Source organism: Oryctolagus cuniculus, chromosome 18 (assembly GCF_051225735.1).
Source record: "Oryctolagus cuniculus isolate XC-2025 breed Fujian yellow rabbit chromosome 18, ASM5122573v1, whole genome shotgun sequence".
NCBI classification, from domain to species: Eukaryota; Metazoa; Chordata; class Mammalia; order Lagomorpha; family Leporidae; genus Oryctolagus; species Oryctolagus cuniculus.
The window spans coordinates 68,645,896-68,664,621 of NC_142884.1; the positions used below are offsets into that span (position 1 = coordinate 68,645,896).

Sequence of the window (18,726 nt, forward strand, 5' to 3'; positions counted from 1 at the left end):
AAAAAAAACCAGGGGAATCAAGATTTTTTTTCTTTTGAGAAAACAACAAAAATTAAAAACTTTAGTTAGACTAAGAGAAAAAAGACTCAAATAAGGAAAATCAGATACAGGGGTTATTACAGATAATGTCACAGAAATAAAAATAATTATAGTAGAGTAATAGGAATAATTATATGCCAACAAATTGGATAACCTGAAAGAAAGGATACACTTCTGTAAGTAATATGTAAGGAACTCCTTCCACTCAATAGCAAAAACAGAAATAAACAACCTACCTCCAACATGAAACAATAAAATTTGATTAAAAAATCAGCCAAATACTGGACAATTTTCTAGAGAAGTACTCATAACCAACAACCATATGAAGATATGCTCAACATCACTAGTCATAAAGGAAATGCAGATAAAAACAATAAGATATCATCTTGTGTCAATTAGTATGGTCCTTATCAAAGGAAGAGAAAATAAATTTTGACAAGGATACAGAAAAATTAGGACTTTTGTTCACTCTGCGAGGATTTAAATGGTACAGTTGCTAGGAAAACCAGGATGGGAGTTCCTATGAAAATTAGAAATAAAATTGCTATGTGATACAGCAGTGCCACTTCTGGGTATATATATCCAAAAGAATTCCAAGCAGTATCTCAAAGAGGTATTTTCACACTCATGTTTATTGTACCATTGCCCACTACAGCCAAGCATTGGAAATATCCTAAACATCCATCAGCAAATGAATGAATAAGATAAATGTAATATATGTATATATGTGTGTATACATATATATGTATAGATACACATGTTTATATATGTATATATGTACACACACATATTACATATATATATCAGAGATATTTTCAAAAACATCCATCAGCAAATGAATAAGATAAATGTAATATATGTATATATATTACATGTATATACATATATATACATGAAGTAATATTACATATATATATACATGAAGTAATATTACACAGCTTTATAAAGGAAGTGTATCCTATCATATGCTACAGTATGGGTGGATCTTGAGGTTATTATGCTGTGCAAAATAAACAAGTTCCAAAAGGATAAATTCTGTATGATTCTACTCATGAGGCATCTAATGTAAATAAAGATTAACATAAAGATTTCATTATTTTATGGCAGAGTAATATTTCATTATATATACATATGCATATATATATATTTCGCATTCTTTTTATCCATTCACCCGGATTACTAGAGGCTAGGAAGGGTGGTGGGAAGGCAGGAAGAGGGATGTTGGATGAAGGACACCAAAACAGTGGGTAGAAGGAATAATTGCTGGTTTTCCTCAGCCCAGTGGAGTCACAACAGTTTGCAGTAACACATTTTATATTTACAAAGGACTAGAAGAGACAAGCTCAAATGCTACAAACACAAAGCATGCTAGGGAGATGGAGTTGCTGATTACCTGGATGTGAACTATCACAGTGTACCCCATAAATAAGTACCATTATTACATGTACATGTGTTGAAATATTACACTGGATCTTATAAAAGTGTATAATATTGCATATTAATGAGAAAAAAAGTAGTTGAAATCAAGCAAACAGTAGAAAGGTGGTTTCTAAGGGCTGGGGGCAGGGAAGGAGGGAAGTCAGTATTTAATAGGCATGGAGGTTCAGTTTTTGCAGGATGAAAACTTCTGGACATTTCACCACATCGAGAATATTCTTAACACTACTGACCATAATTAAATTTTAAAATGTTTGTCTTTGTCTATCCGAAAGTGTGAGAGAGGGTGAAGAGAGATGTTCCATCCTGTTCACTCAGCCCAGGCTGATGCAGGAGCCTGGAACTCCCTCCAGGTCTCCCAAGAGGGTGATCGAGGCCCCAACTCTTGGGCCATCACCTGCTGCCTCCCAAACGTTTTGACAGGAAACTGTATCAGAACCGAGGAACCAGGAGCTGGACTGGCACTCTGATATGGGGTGTGGGCACCCCAAGTGTTGGCTTAACCTGCTGCAGCACAACGCCTACCTCAAGACGGTAAATTTCACGTTAGATTTTTTTTTTTACTGCAATAAAAAAACTAAAGTAAAAGCACACTGTCTAAACAAATATCAATTTCACTTTGAGGATGTAAAGAGCAATCAAATTTTGCTGTCAAAATGCTAAAATGATTATTTGAGTTTGATATGAAAAGATGCTATATAGAAATGTAAATAGAACAAGTGTTAGATGAATAAAGGAATTGTAGGGTAATTTATTTTTTTTTAAAGTTTGCTTTATTTATCTGAAAGGCAGACAGGGAGGGAGGGGGAAGGAGGGGGAGAGAAGCTGAGTGACACTTCCCTGTTTTGGTTGACTTCCCAACAGCCAGGGGTAGGCCAGGCTGAAGCTAGGAGCCAGTAACGCCGTTCAGGTCTCCCTCATGTGTGGCAGGGACCCAAGTACTTGAGACATCACCTGCTGCTTTGTAGGGTGCTCATTATCAGGAACTGGAATTGGGCAGAGCCGGAACTTGAACTCCGTCCACTATAGGATGTGGGTGTCCCAAGTGATGCCTTAAGCACTGTGCCAAGCGCCTGCCCCAGTTTTTCTAGTCTTTCCATGTGACATTATTCCATGGTGGCTTGATGATTCCTTTCTTGTATAAACTACAGTCTAAGATTCCCCATTAGCACTGTGCTGGGGCATACATCTCTAGCGATGTATTAAGAAACTTAAAACATTGTACGAATTCCAGCAACTCCTTCTGATTTGCAGGCTTTGTTAGGCACCATCTGACCAATAATATGTATATGCCAAGCCTGAAGCACCAGTAGTTGTTTTTTTCTTAATTGGTGGAAAATATAACAACAAGTTCCTACACAGAGAGAAATATGACTCAAAGAGTCTGAATCAACAGTACAGAAATGTACAAAATTAGGTCTGTACGCTTTTCTGATTTTCCCTCTTATTTCTTTTTTTCTGTCACTAAACATTTGGTAGGAATGGAGAGATGCAGTCCAAAGCAGTAGATCTTGGGGACCAACTGTTTCCTGCCACCCGTGGGTCCTGTCCCACTGCAAGCTGTAATTCCTCCACTCTGCAGAGGGAGTGGTAGTAATGCAGTGATTACATGGACTGAGCCCCTTGGAGAGGAAGGGCCATTTCACAGGTCATAGTCTCGGCTGCAAGGCAGATTCTGGACTTAGCCTTGGTGCAGGGATGAAGAAACTAAGGGCCAGGGACAATGAGCAGCCAGGCTGGAGAGCGTGCACCCGGCAGGTGGCAGTCAGAGTGGACAACGGCACTGGGGCTGCCAGCCTGTGACACTGCAGGCTTAACCCACCCCCTGTATGGCTCTCATGCAGGGGTCTAAGGCCAGGGAGTAAGGGAGAGTCCACTTAGTGCGAGGTTGTCACACATTATATCATGATGATTTTTTGGGTCATTTTTCTTATTTTTTAAATTGAGCAAACCAAACACCAGCATCATGGAATCGCTTAGTGTTTTGCTGTTTTTGAAAACAACAGTGAAAACTGAATGCTTGTTTGCAATCCCGTTTACCATGGCCACACCCTCTGCACTGTTCCACCTGTCCACCACAGCTCTCTCCCCTTCCCTGGTCACCAGGCACTGAAAGGGTTAACAGTGGCTTGCAATGCTTAGGTCTTTGAGTTGGTGCCAGATTCCAGTTCATTTTATTCTTGGAGGCCTCTGATGATGGCAAAACATCTGTCTTAATGGCTGCTATGATATGTTACACTTTGTCTTAAAGAAATTTTTTATTGTCATGAAATGTTCAATTATTTTTCATTTTTTTGTCTTGTGTGCCCAATCTATTAAAATGTAATCCTGTATTTGTTTTATGTGAGCAATTAAATATGGGATAATCAATAATAGGAAAACAGCGTTTCTCGTCGGGAGAGCCTGGGCCTCTGTCCCTCAGTGTGTAGTTATTCAAAGTACCACTTTCAGAGCTTTGCAGACCAGAATCCCATTCACACCAGCACTTGGGACTTTCTCCTTAACTTTGCTGAGGCCCAGTCTCTTTAACAGGCACACGGGTGCTGTCCTCTGAGGATTGCTATAATACTGGAATTAGTGCAGAAAGGGCGTATAGTAGTTGTTCAATAAAATCGAATCCTCTTCAGCAGCCACTTGCTAGCTTGTCAGGTGACAGCTGCTTTTGCTTAGCGTATTGTGATTGCAAGAACCATGAATGTCCTTTTAGAAATGGAGAAAACTCTCATGTGAGGGCCTTTGTTTCCCCCTGCGGTTTTGTTTTGGGCCTCAGGAGTTTGCTCCAGCTGACAGGACTCTGGGAAGTGGCGCACCCTGGCAAGTCCGAGGCTGACAGCAGTGAAAGTCGAGTCAGAGCCGGAAGTGCAGTCCTCAGCACTTCACTTGCTGGCTCTGTGACCTCGTCAAATCATGCAAATTCCCTGCTCCTGTTTTCTCATCTGTAAAACAGGAGAAGCAGAAGCATCCATCCTGCGTGGCGGGCAGCACGCCTGTGACACTTCGCCCGCCCCTCTGCCATGCCCTCCACGGCAAGGCTGCAGAACTCCGGGATGCCCACTGCCACAGCACCTAGCGCTCTCAGTACAGCACCTTGACATTGGCGTTACAGAGATTCATCTGACACCGTGGCACCATGTGGGATGCTTCTCCTTATCTGCTGTTCACTCCATTTCAATATTTTAATATTCCATCATGATAGCATGCGTGGATCAGCCATCGGAAGGGTCATTTTCCTGTAGTCCTCACTCTGCTGAATTCAACTTTACTCCTCTGGCTTCCAATCCACTTGAATTCCATTTTCACGCTGTCAGTGTTTGAGAGAGGGGGGGAGAGAAGGGACGGGGTGGGGGGGCTCCCTTTCTCTCTCGTGTTCCATCATTTTCCATTTTAGGCCTTTTGAGAATTGTTATTAAGGAATTTGACTGTCAAACGCTGCTGCGTATTCACAGCATGGTGCGCTCATCAAAACAAACCCATCCAGAGCGCTTCATTGTGGATTCCTAGTCCTGAAGCAGAAACCCCAAATAAGAAATGCTAATTTGTTTTAGGCCGTTATCAGGTGCTTTTAAATATCTGCCAGGCAGGAACCAGTGTCCGCCCGTGAGGCGTTTCCATCCTAAAATCCTCACCCTCGCTGGCTGAAGAGAATAGTTTTTATAGAAACGGAGACAAACAACAGCAAGTATTTTCCCCGAGGACAATTTTAGCTACGGTTTGCCAAGGCTGCTGAGTTATTTCCGTCTTATTTTATGCTTTTGTTTGGAAACATCACGCGTTTTCACCTGGACGCGCTCCCGGGTGCCCAGGAACGGCTCAGCGGGTCGGTTTGCTCTGCCAAACACGAGACCTGTGCAGAATCGGGAGGCGCCAGCGCCTCGCCCTTCCCCCTCCCTGCACCTCCAACGGGGAGAAAAGGGTTAAGGATTACCGGAGAACAGAGCGGGGCGGAGGGAGCCCCGAGGAGGCCCACGAGGAGCAGGAGACCCCGCCTCGGGGTCCAGCTTTCATCACCGCAGCGCACCGCTGAGCTTGGAGCGGCTCTGTATCTGGTGGAGGATGCGGCTGCCCATTTCTGGGACCTGCTGCGAGGAGTGGGCGTGGCCTCGCAGTGAGGATGCTTGTTAGAGAAGATGCTGGGTGCCTGTCGGTGAGGAGTGGGGCTGTGTGTGTGTGATAGAGTGGAGGAGGGAGAGGGAGAGAGAGAGAGAGGAGGAGAGGGAGAGGGAGAGAGGGAACGAGAGAGAGAGAGAGAGAGAGAGAGAGAGAGAGAGAGAGAGAGAGAGAGAAAGGGAGGGAGAGAGAGAGCAAGACCAGGAGACCAGGGGAGGAGGGAAGGAGGGAAGAGGGAGGGAGGGAGGGAGACTGAGAGAGACTCAGGTACTGAAGACCCAGGCGGAGCTGGGAGAGGGACTGGAGCAGGACTGGAGCCGGAGCAGAGCCACGCAAGATCTTCTGCGGGAGCCCAGCAGATGTGAACATGGGGTCTGTCCTCGGAGCCCTCCTCCAAGCACTACTTCTGTTATCTACTCAAAATTGGAGCAGCATCGAAGCTGGAGATTCCTGTAAGTAGACCGCAGATGATTTAAAACTTGCAGGGAGCTCTCTGCACAAACTTTGATTCTGCTGTTTTGATGATTATTTGTTTGCCACTGGATTTGCCGCAAGGCATCTTGCTGTAAATGAAGCGGCCCTTGAAGATTCTGCTAATGCCACTGGGTTGATACTTGTCTTTCCTCCTGGTCTGGGCAAAACAGGCAAAGTGCTATGTCTCTTTTTGTCTGCGAGTAGGATCTTACCCTCTTGTCTTTGAATATTCATTGAGCATACTCAAGTTCTAGTAAAACATTAAATTAGCATCTTAACCAGGGAAGAGCCTGTGAATGTCTTCATTTCTTCCCCTTTTTACGGACTACAGGCTTTTATTGGAATTATGTCTAACAAGAAAGCAACTGGCAGACTTTACATTATGCTGCATTAGCTTACATTTCTGAAGTTTGCGATTTGGCACACCAGCGGCTGGCTGCATCTTTAAAATGATGCAGGCTAATAGCTGAAATGTACTGCAGGCTTCAGGAGCAGGCAAACCTCAATATTGAGATCTGTGTCCTCGCCACTAAAAGCATGGGACTTGGAGAAAGAGGGGCTGATTGCTACATTTTGCAGAAAGGAAAACATTCTGGTGATTTTTTCAAAAGTGGTATGCTTCGGTGGTTGAATTTTTGACTTTACATGCTCGTAATGGAATATTCTGACTCTGAGTGCATTGGTTCAGGCATGGTTTACTGCATCCTTATTTATGATTTGAATATTGTCCAATATAGTTGACAGACTCTCTCCAGCCACTTTTTTTTTTTAAACAGAGATTAAAAAAAAGTTTTAGAAGTTGTGTTTGGCTTAAAACTCCCAAATGGGAGAATTTTGGCCTTCTGGCTAAAGAAGAGCCAAGCTCTGGCAAGCACAACTTTTGATTCTCTCTTGGCTGTTGGAGGAAGAGCTCATTTGCTTATCACGAGAGGGCCATGAGGCCTGTTTAGGAGCCTGTGTTGCTGCTGGATCACCAGGTTTAGGTGCGGGGGATGGAAGCCAACCATCAGGCGTTTGCTGTGCTGCATCCCCCCTTGCACTGATGGCCTCTCCTATGGGAAAAACAGGAACTTCCCACCGCAAGCCCCAAGTCCGTTCTCACTGCACGAGCACCGTGACTTCAAGTCTCCTTTCAGTGGGAGCTCCTTGAATGTCGCTGAAAGCGGAGAACGTCGGCACTCCAGATGCTGCCCTGTGTCTCAGATTCAGTTTTAAATTCGGATGTGTGGGACTTCTGCAATTCAGTACAATTTGCCTAACTTCTTCTGGTTGCAGTCTTGGAATCCTGGAATGGTAGCACTTGATAAACACTGCCACAAATAAGCAGCAGTAGCAACAACAACATCACAGGCACCCACATACAACTGAAGTTTTGTAGAAAAGGGGTGATTCGTCTTCCAACTACTGAAGTTCAATGAAAAAGGAAGGCACTAGAGGTCACTCTTACAATGTGAAGCACAGCACCTTACACATCTTCCCTTAGGAAAAGCACAGCTCAGCTCTGGCCTAGACTCAGTCCTATCAGTGTTTTCCCAGTATTCTGCTCGTAGTTGGGTTTACAGTACATTAACATGGTTAATTGGGCCACTAGTTGTTCATGTTTGTTTGTCTTCTTGAAGCCCATAGACAGCATAAATGGCAGACTAACATTAAATGGCTTTCTTGAGCAAGGTATCTCCTTAGTGAAGTGAAGATGACCTATACTGAGATCTGGTGAGAGCGTAGTCATCATGTCTGGCGGGCTGCAGAGGGACCTCTTGTTGATGCTTGAAATTTCAGTCCTGGTTCTGTACCTGTTCAGTGCAGGTGTGTTCAGGAAGTAGTTCAATGCTCTGGTAAATCTTTTATGAACTTAGAGAGCCCCTAACATTTTAAATTAATAGGAACATTTAAATACTGAAGTTGGAGTTATTGGTTACTATACCTGTTAGGAGTTGACTTTTCTTCAAATGCCAAGTGACTTCATCTAATGAAAGTCTCGTTTAGTAATTTCTGGTTGATATTTTGACAGTGTAATTTGCAGCAGTAGATAGAAGAGAAAATGGTTCATTTCACAAATTGAATTTTATTGCACAGTATTTAGAAAGGATTTTCTCTTTGGAAAGAACAAATTCTGTTTGATTCCCAAGTCATGGTAGAGAGTATTTCAGATGTTTTATACTTTTTGGAAGGACAAGTATATATGTTTACCAGTGAGACTGGGATTTAGTGTTAAGAGCAAGCAGCCTCAACCAGCAAAGTACTTTAATGTATTATAAGAACTGTAATAATTCTTTTGGACAGGACTTTATATTAGCAAAAGTGAATCAATCTTAAATACCAATATTGAAGTCAGGGAGAACTGAATATAAATAAAGAAAATTAAAAGTATTTTTCTGTCTCTCAGGTGAACCCAAAGCCCTTTTCTCTTTATTTACAGCTGATTCACCAGGAGCAAATCTGTCATCTTCTGAGTCAGTCAGAGGCTGCCCATGGGAAAGCTTTTTGGCACAGGACAGATCAGACACTAGGCACACTATAATATGGATGTTAATTGTTCTGGTTAATCAGCAGGGACGCTTTACATTAGCAGGATTCTGTGCACATACATACACATTTTTACATATATGTACATGTACTATGTATATACATAATGCACATATAAATATGTGTAGACTAGTACACCCGTGTCCTTGCACGGTTTTTGTGACTATGTTAAGTACTGTCTTGTACAAAGATGGAGTATGTTGAGTGGACCGCATTCTTTGCCTATGGGTGCCTATCTATCTGACTTTGAAAAGCAGTGAATTTGTAGAAAGTCTCTTCCCTGTGTTCATTGTGATATTGAAGTGCCCCTTTCATGAAAGTTTGGAGACAGATCCTTGTGGAAGGCTTTGCTGTTTGAGAAGCTTCACTGACTTCATCACTTGCTAAGAGACAAACACCAAGGAGGGAGAAACCTATTATATAACTTCTGAGGAATTCACTGTTTCCGAATATTAAGACATTGATAGCTCTGGGAGGGATCAATTTAGCACAAAACTAGAGATAGGTGTAAAGTTGTAGGGCTGGAGAGAGTTGTGCGTTTATTTTTATCTCTTGCAGGTCATGTGACGGAGGCTGCCTGGCTTCCGGTATACTGAGTCTTACTCTGAGTAATGCTCACCATAGAACTTCTCAATGAGTTAATTAGAACATCTCATTGTATTCCCTCTTTCTACATTTGAAATAAATGTGTCTGACAGCTGCTTTAAAAAAGCACTGAAGAATCTGTAGTAGATGGAGGTAATGGCTTGAATAGGCAATTGCTTTTGTGGGCTTTGGGAAGCAACCCACCTGTGATTGGAAACATTCTCAAATTGTTCATACTTAACCATTCATTCTTTCTAGAAGCTTCTTCCTCGCTTTCCCCAAATCGATGTGTATAGCAGACTTAACCAGAATAGGACAGTAAAGTACTGATACAATGTAGTCTATTATGCAATGTGTCAGGTGGACCCTCAGCCATGAAGATCAGCAGGCACACTGACTCTTATAATGGCAGTCGGTTTTTATTTTTATTCCTTCAGTCCATTCTCCCCACTTCTTATTGCATACACCTCAAATCATCTCTGATTAGGGAAGTTTCTGGCATTGGGGAAATCATTGCTCCTAAGCTAACATGAACATCAACCCTGATACCTAGTGGTTACTCTGGGTAATAAATATTACTATCTTCTGAAATTAATATTGGAAGTTGTTTCACATAAAGGTATTTCAAACTGGAGTTAAAAGTTTCTTTTAGTGTGAAACATTTGAAATCATGCTGTTTTTTCATAGTGTGCATTTTCATGAACTTTTTGAAGAATTCTCATATAAATAGGTGCCAAAATGTTTTGGCACCAAAATTATCTTTTTTAATGCCATTTTCCACAAACTTTTTGATGTACTCTCAAAATATTTCTGATTTCTCTGTTGAAGCCAATCTGTATGTCAAAATTAAATTGACTTATTTCTTCCATGAAAACAGGTGAATTGAGTGGATTATACAAATTGTAAGATATCACCATTTTTAGTTTAGAGATTGCCAGGTCCCATGAACCAAATCGGACCTGCTGCCTTTTTTTTTTTTTTTTTTTTTTTTTTTTTTGGTGGTATTTAAGCTAAGGAAGTTTTTGCATTTTTAGCTGAAAAAATTGAAGGAAGACTGTTTTATGGTACAAAATATATACAATTCAAATTTAGTCATCCATTATGTGTAGAACTGTATGACCAGAATTTTTACTTCAAATGTTATTATTTTGTTTTTCGAAGTATTTTTCTGTTTTGCTATGTAAGTACTTATATAATATTCTTTTCTAGTTGTCTCTTATTGAATAGAATAAGTTCATTGCTGCTGATTTAAATAATATACAATATATGTGTAGTGTATAAATGCTACTACTATGATAAAGCTTAGTCTTAATAAGTTTGCCCACAAGTCCAAATTTGTAGGGTTGTGGTACTGAAGGTCAACATTACCCTTGATAGGAAACCTTCAAGTTAATATCTCTGTCATGTTCCTTCAGAAATCTTGTTAGTGCTGTATGAATTATTTGTAATTACGTGTAGAGTTTTATCAGTTTTGGGAAATAAGGGGGCATATGTCATCTCAAGTAATCCTATTGGTATAAGATGCGTAATTTCATCTTTGATATTTTGGACAACAATTCTAATGTTAATTTCCGTGTTCATGAGTATAAACATTTTCACTCCACACCAATCAGAAACTTACATGGAGGAAGTGTTCTTCTAAGAAGAGTGCTTTTGCCTCTATACCTTTCTTTCTTTTTTTTTTTTTTTTTAATAGGCAGAGTAGACAGTGAGAGAGAGAGACAGAGAGAAAGGTCTTTCTTTTGCCGTTGGTTCACCCTCCAATGGCCGCTGCGGCTGGCGCACCGCGCTGATCCGAAGGCAGGAGCCAGGTGCTTCTCCTGGTCTCCCATGGGGTGCAGGGCCCAAGGACCTGGGCCATCCTCCACTGCACTCCCGAGCCACAGCAGAGAGCTGGCCTGGAAAAGGGGCAACCGGGACAGAATCTGGTGCCCCAACCGGGACTAGAACCCGGTGTACTGGCGCTGCTAGGTGGAAGATTAGCCTATTGAGCTGTGGCGCCAGCCGCCTCTATGCCTTTTAAAATAGCAGCTTCCTAAGAATTCTGAAATTGGCAAACTTTCTAGAATAAATTGAGTCATAGATTTTCACTTAAGCCCTATCCACTGAGAATTCACAATAATTAAGCAAGTGCCTTTCACCTAGTCATGCCACTATAATTAATTTGTGTGTCAATGCCTTGTCCGTTTGGAATTGTATTTACTTTTGATTTCCAAGAACTGATCATTTGCTTCATTTGTTTACATTACACTGTTACTACTGTCTTTTTATTTATTTATTTGACAGCTAGAGTTAGACAGTGAGAGAGACAGACAGAGAGAAAGGTCTTCCTTCCGTTGGTTCACCCCCAAAAATGGCTGCTACAGCTGCAGCTATGCCGATCCAAAGCCAGGAGCCAGGTGCCTCTTCCTGGTCTCCCATGCGTGTGCAGGGACCCAAGCACTTGGGCCATCCTCCACTGCCTTCCCAGGCCACAGCAGAGAGCTGGACTGGGAGAGGAGCAACCGGGACTAGAACCCGGTGCCCATATGGGATGCTGGTGCCGCAGGAGGAAGATGAACCAAGTGAGCCAAGGAGCTGGCCCGTACTACAGTCTTTTTAAAAAAGTTAAGATTAACTGATTGTAATATCTAAATAATGATTTTCATTGAAATTTTGTTGCAGCAGTATTTTTCAAAATAGATGGTCATTTGATAAAACAGTTTATTCACAGTGTCTTTTTTTAGTGATCCAATTCTAAATGAAGATTTCTAAGCATCATCTAAAGACCGACATCCCAATCAAAGTAAAACTGCTAGAACTATTACAGTCTCAGGGCTGTTACTGGAATGTGACTTTCTCTGTTGTCAACAGGAACTGTGATAGGATTCATGACCATTCACTCTAAGTAGACGATTACGAATGGTGACATTGGCATTGAGTGGCGCTGGAGAGTTTTTGTTTGTTTTGTTATCACACAATAGATATCAGTCTTGTTTACAAATACCCACCTTTCTCTATTTTATACTACGTTTGGAACTTGGATTTCTTTTACCTTAGATTAGTCAATATGGAATTGGAAACTTAATGCTGTTAGCTGATGAATCAAAGGTTGCTAGTTAGTCCAAGGTTATCTAAGAAATACTTCACTATCCTTTAAAAAATATTTTCCTTTCCTTCCTAATGGTTGAAATTTTACCGAATGGTTCAGCCCCTGAAAACAGTAAGAAGAAAAGAAAAATGTCTATAGTCTATAAATCCTACATATGCGTATTCAGATTGGTAGTTGAATATTTCTGATGAAATGTTTATACAAATATTGGTATGATTTTTTGCAATGGGCTAGTGTTTCAATGTCATTGATTGAAAAATTTTTATTTAAAAACTTTCTTAGTATTTATCAGGAATCATTTGCTATTTGTCAAGTTAACTGGTATGATGGGAAATATTGAGTCATCACAGAATATATCCTTAAAATGAAAGATGGCTCATGAATTTTCTACATACATGATATAAAATGAGCTGTGTTGATGGTGGCAGTGGAAGGGCAAGTTCTTTTTTTTTAAAGATTTATTTATTTATTTATTTATTTACTTGAAAGAGTTACACAGAGAGGAGAGGCAAAGATAGAGAGAGAGAGAGAGAGGTCTTCCATCTGCTGGTTCACTCCCCAATTGGCCACATTGCCTGGAACTGCACCAATCCGAAGCCAGGAACCAGGAGCTTCTTCCAGGTCTTCCACGTAGTTGCAGGGGCCCAAGGACTTGGGCCATCTTCTACTGCTTTCCCAGGCCATGGCAGAGAGCTGGATCAGAAGTGGAGCAGCCAGGTCTCGAACTGGTGCCCATATAGGATACCGGCGTTTGAGAAGCCAGAGCGTTAACCTGCTGTGCCACAGTGCGGGCCCAGAAGGGTGATTCTTAAAGAATGTATGGGTGATTGTTTTACTGGGTATTTCTTTAATAGCAGGTCTTGCATTGTAGTATCAAAGCTAAGGTCTGTTTGGTTTTGATCATTTTCAAAAGAAAAATCTAAGAGAAACAAATGCCCCAAATTTCACTTTGACAACAGTTATGGAGTGTCAGCAGGTCCTGTGATTGTTGGTTGAAATCCTTAAAGGAAGAATGAACTCACCCCAAAACCCAATTAACTGAATCTACTGAAATGAGATTGTTTATTATTAACACTGGGGCCAGCGCTGTGGTGCAGTGGGTTAAGTCACTGCCTGATGCTAGCATCCTATATGGGCTCTGGTTCATGTCCCAGGTGCTCCAACTCCAGTCCAGCTCTCTGCTAATGCACCTGGGAAAGCAGCAGAAGGTGGTCCAAATGCTTGGGCCCCTGCATCCATGTGGGAGACCGGGAAGAAGCTTCTGGCTCCTGGCTTTGGCCTGGCCTGGCACTGGCCATTGTGGCCATCTGAGGAGTGAACCAACAGATGGAAGATCTATCCCTTTCTCCCTCTCTGTAACTCTGACTTTCAAAATAAATGAATAAATCTTAAAGATGAACATTGTAATTTGAAGCTTTGAAGGGAAAAATATATAAAATTTTAAATTTCTAGAGAAATAATAATTTACCCTTAATTCTTAGTTAGAATAAATTGTATTTTTAAATAATAAAAATGTCATTGACAGTTCAATTGTCTTCTTAAGTTTTTTGGAAACTTTGATATATGAGGTTAAAAAAATACTGATTTTTATTTATTTGAGAGGCAGAGTGTCAGAGAGAGAGAGACAGTGAAGAAAAGATTTGGGCTGGCGCCGCAGCTCACTAGGCTAATCTTCCGCCTTGTGGCGCTGGCACACGGGGTTCTAGTCCCGGTTGGGGCGCTGGATTCTGTCCCGGTTGCCCCTCTTCCAGGCCAGCTCTCTGCTATGGCCCGGGAGTGCAGTGGAGGATGGCCCAGGTGCTTGGGCCCTGCACCCCATGGGAGACCAGGAAAAGCACCTGGCTCCTGGCTCCTGCCATCGGATCAGCGCGATGCGCCGGCCGCAGCGCACCGGCCGCGGCGGCCATTGGAGGGTGAACCAAAAGCAAAGGAAGACCTTTCTCTCTGTCTCTCTCTCTCACTGTCCACTCTGTTTGTCAAAATAAATAAATAGATAAATAAATAAATAATCGTGGTAACCCACCTAAAAAAAAAGAAAAAAGAGATTTGGTTCTCTCTCTCTCTCTCTCTCTCTCACTGTCCACTCTGCTTGTCAAAATAAATAAATAAATAAATAATCGTGGTAACCCACCTAAAAAAAAAGAAAAAAAAAAAAGAAGAGATTTGGTTCATTCTCCAAATGGCCAAAATGGCTGAAGCTGGACCAGGCTGAATCCAAGAGCCTGGAACTCCATGTTTCCCACATGGGTGGCCAGGTCCCATGTACTTGGGCCATCTTCTGCTGCCTTCCCAACCACATTATCAGGGAACCGAAATGCATGTGTAGCAGCTGGGACTTGAACTGGGTAACTGGCACTCTGGTATGGAATTTTGGTGCTGCAGGAAGGATTTAACCTGCTGCACCACAGTGCCAGTCCCTGATATGTGAGGTTTCAACAAGATATCTCTAAGGCTGTGGTTGTCTGACCGTGTGCATTTAGGTGTGCATGCGCGAATACACACATCTTATGCATGTATATATTGTATGCATTCATTTGACTTCCGGAACTGGCCTTTCTTGTTTTTAAGTCTGATTTTATTTATTAAATTTTAAAGTTTTATTCATTTATTTATGTGAAAGCAGAGTGAGAGAGAGAAAGATGGACACACACACACACACACAGATCTTCCATTCGCTAGTTCAGTTCCCAGATGACTGCAGCTGGTGGGGATGTGTCGGGCTGGATGGAGCCAAGAGCGTGAACTCCGTTCAGGTCTCCCATGTGGATGGCAGGAACCCACATATCTGAACCATCATCAGCTGCCTCCTAGGATGTCCACAGGCAGGAAGCTGGAGGGACTCTGTGCCAGGCATTCAGCTGGGGGTGCTGTATGCACATCCCTGTTAGTCCAGAGTTTGGATCTCCAAAGTGTGGGTGAAGAATGCCAGAGCCTGGTGGTTCTGTGTTGATGAGACTAAATCTGATGCATTCTGCAGAAGGAAAGCTGTGTTTGTCTTCCAATTGACTTGGAGGATAAAACTTTCGTCAAAGTATCTTTTGCCAAGGCAGTCACATCCTTGGTGCCCGGAACTAGATTATCCTATAACGATAGAGAATGTGCATGTAAATCCACTGTGAGTTATTGTTATTGCTTCAGTCTGCCCACAGAACACTTGTATTTGGAAGAGGAAGAGTGTGTGATTGATGTTTGTTTTTCTTCCCAATGAATTTTTGTCATGGTTCATGGCAAAGTGGTACTCTAGTAATAAAACTGGGGAAGTAGCCTAACAGGAGGTAAAAACGAACCTGTTTATGTTACAGTTAATGAGTCATTCCAGTGTAATAATTGGAAAAGTGAGTGAGGCCTGAAAACATTTGACATTTTAAGTAGTTCAAAATTAGTAACTATAAAAATTTTTAATGCCGTAACTATTTAATAGAGCAGTGATGAAATTTATCTCTAAGGTTTTTAAATCACAAAGGGAAAATGGCATGATATGTATCAGTTGGCCATAGCTCTAATTACTTTTTTATTAAGTATCTTTCATACTTTGTGGTGCCTTAGAATCAGACAAGATGTGCTTTTAAATCGTAAAAGACATATTTGTTTCTATAACCATTTTTTTCCCCAGGGGCAATTATGGTTCTTACAAACGGGGTCATAGGTTGATATTAGTTTAGCGGTAGCATGTAAATACATCAATGCACCTGCCTTTATAAATTACATTTATTGTATCATTTTCAAACTATAACCTATCATTTCATTACTTAGTGTAGTCTGTAGTTGTAACCTACAAAGTTTTAAAAAAAAATTATCCTTTGAATAAGGACACCAATAAACTCTCATAGGAATTAGTCATAAGAATTAACATTGATAGTTCTTTGGATGACCTTGAATATATATGTGAATATTTATATATATGAATATGTATATATGTATAAATATGTTTTTATTTGTTTGGAAGGCAGAGAGCATGTACGAGAGAGCAAGAGCGAGAGAAAGAGAGAAAAGGAGAGAGAGTGTCTGCTGATTTACTCCCCAAATACCTGTAATAGCCTGGACTGGGCCAGGTTGAAGCCAGAATCCTAGAACCCAATCCAGCAGATGGCAGGGTTCTGACTACTAGAGCCATAACGCACTGCCTTCCAGGGTGTGCACTGGCAGGAAGCTGGCAAATGAAGTAGAGCCAAGGTTCAAATAAACCTGGGTTCAAATAAATTTGAGCCCAAGTACTCAGATATGGAATGTGGATGTCTTGAGCTGCATCTTAACCACTATGCCAAATGCATGCCCCTTGAGCCCATACTTTATTCCCTTGGTCCACAGCTGAGTCACCCGATTTTGTTTCAGTATCAACCAGTAACCTTTGCTTATACAAGAACCAATATAAGGATTTCTTGGAAAATTCGAGAAGGTTAAATCTCTGGGCTAGTAACTCTTCTGCAAATAGTGATGTATGTGTTCAGACCTTCAAGACTTTTCTTCAGTTTTCAAAAGTATTAACATGTGTTTGTCTTTTAAAATCTGTTGATTAGCAGTTGGCCACAGAGAAGGAAGGGACTAAATTGAAAATGGCCTTTAAGAGAATTGAATTGCCGAGTTGAAATCATTACTGTGTGCATGTGTGCATATCTTTGTGTACTGGAAGATATTAAGGGTTGGAAGTGAGGAAGAGGCCATGTTGATCGGGTAACGACGAACACTGCTCCTGGTGACATATTTTGGATTAGTGTTAGAATAGAGAAAAAGATTGTTTCTTATTTCTTATCCATACTAGGAGTCTCCAGGATGTTTTTACAACAATGTGTGGCGTTAAAAATTAACAAGAGACCTTTTTGCATCCAATTGAAATTCATCTTAAACACAGGAACAGGTTTATCCTTTTGTGATCTCAAAGTTCTGTATTTTCTGGGACTTGTTGGGAAAAGCTCAGACTCACTGCTCACCTTCTGCCCAGTCCTCTGCTGCTGGTCTCTCTAAACATGGCAGTGACGTTGGAGAATGGCAGAAGAGAGTTTGGCTTAATAGCCAATAGATAAATTGAGATACAATTTAACATTTTTTTCAAAGATAATGTTGTGATATGACTGTGGTACCAAGTCAAGGGCGTTACGAACAAAGTTTAACATTTTTCACGCCATTTGCTTTTATCTCTCCATTTTGGCTGATTTTAAGCAAAAAGAGTATCTCCAAGGCTGAAAGCAGCATGAATGCTTAGTGATCCTCATAATTAAGGATTTGTAGTACATATTTACATTTGCCATGTTTTCGATGTTTAGGACTTAATTAAAAGAACATTGCTAAAATAAAAGCAATTCTATGTAAACTGGTGACGAGGGAGTTCTGTGCATGGTTTATAAAGCTGCCCAATTAGATTCTTTTGTTCCATGTGTATGATTTCTGTGCCTTTCTGAACTGTGGTCTTCAGTGTGGAGACCATGTTGCCGTCCTGTTAAGAGAACTTCACGCACCTCTAAAACATCCCAGCACAGCCTGTGAAGTATCCTAGGGGTGTAACTTTTCCTATAGTAGACAAAAAATACAGATAACTTTAGAAAAGACTCGGAAGCTTTAAGAGGGCAAAGAACCAATGCCGAAGATGCGTTTGATGCCTTAAATTCATAGCACCCTTTCCCACGAAAAGGATCGTGGGAAAATAAATGGTCAAAGATTCTAACAGAGGAAAGGAACAAAGTGGGCTAATAAAGCTATGATGTACATTGTAGATACTACAAATAAAACTATGCTCACAATAAATTACTACAAATAAAACTATGCTCACAATAAATTACCATGCTTAACGTGCAAAACTGAGCTAAATCCATGGTTTACTGCTTCTCCATGTAAATGCCCATATTCATTTCTTGGATGCCTTGCAATGTTCTTGCCTCTGCAGTGGATTTTCAAATCTATCTATCTATCTATCCATCCATCCATCCATCCACATATATATATATTATATATGTATATTTATAACTTCAATGTTACATAGATAAGCATGAAAAGAATGCATAAGTGTCATTAGTTGCCACAATCTAGAGAACACGCCAGGAAGTTTGCTATTTTTCTGAGTTGGCAAAGTCGAACCTCCTGTGATCATTTTCCTCTTCCATTTTCCTGGATATGAGGGTGATCTGGCTGACATCTGTCACGTTAGCCATTGCCAGGGCTGGCTTGGCTGTCTTGGCTGGCAAGGCGTCCTCTCTACCTTCCTCACTGCTCCCTGGGAGTCCTGTGCCCTCCGTTCTGTATCCTGCAATATTCTTCAATACTACGCATATTATTTTATTTTTAGGTAAGCCTGACATAATACACTGGTGTGTGGAATCAAAGGTTTTTGTTGAAGAAAGCAAACCCACAAATTTTGCCTTGCAGCTATGGGTGCTTTCAACATTAAGTTCAGACTTATAGCATCACAAACAAGGATCTAATTTGTATTTGTGTCCTTTCTATTTTTGTCTGTTATGAATTTTTTTAAAGATTTA

General features: G+C 41.2%; 1 protein-coding gene across 1 annotated transcript in view; it reads left to right on the forward strand.

Moving 5' to 3' along the window:
• The first annotated feature begins 5,504 nt into the window (after nucleotides 1-5,504).
• CNTNAP4 (contactin associated protein family member 4) overlaps nucleotides 5,505-18,726 on the forward strand; it is a 300,407-nt gene continuing 287,185 nt past the window's right edge. The window contains exon 1 of the mRNA XM_070062759.2: nucleotides 5,505-6,035. Within this exon, the coding sequence (XP_069918860.2) occupies nucleotides 5,951-6,035 (85 nt within the window). The 5' untranslated portion in view covers nucleotides 5,505-5,950. The remainder of the gene's footprint in view (nucleotides 6,036-18,726) is intronic.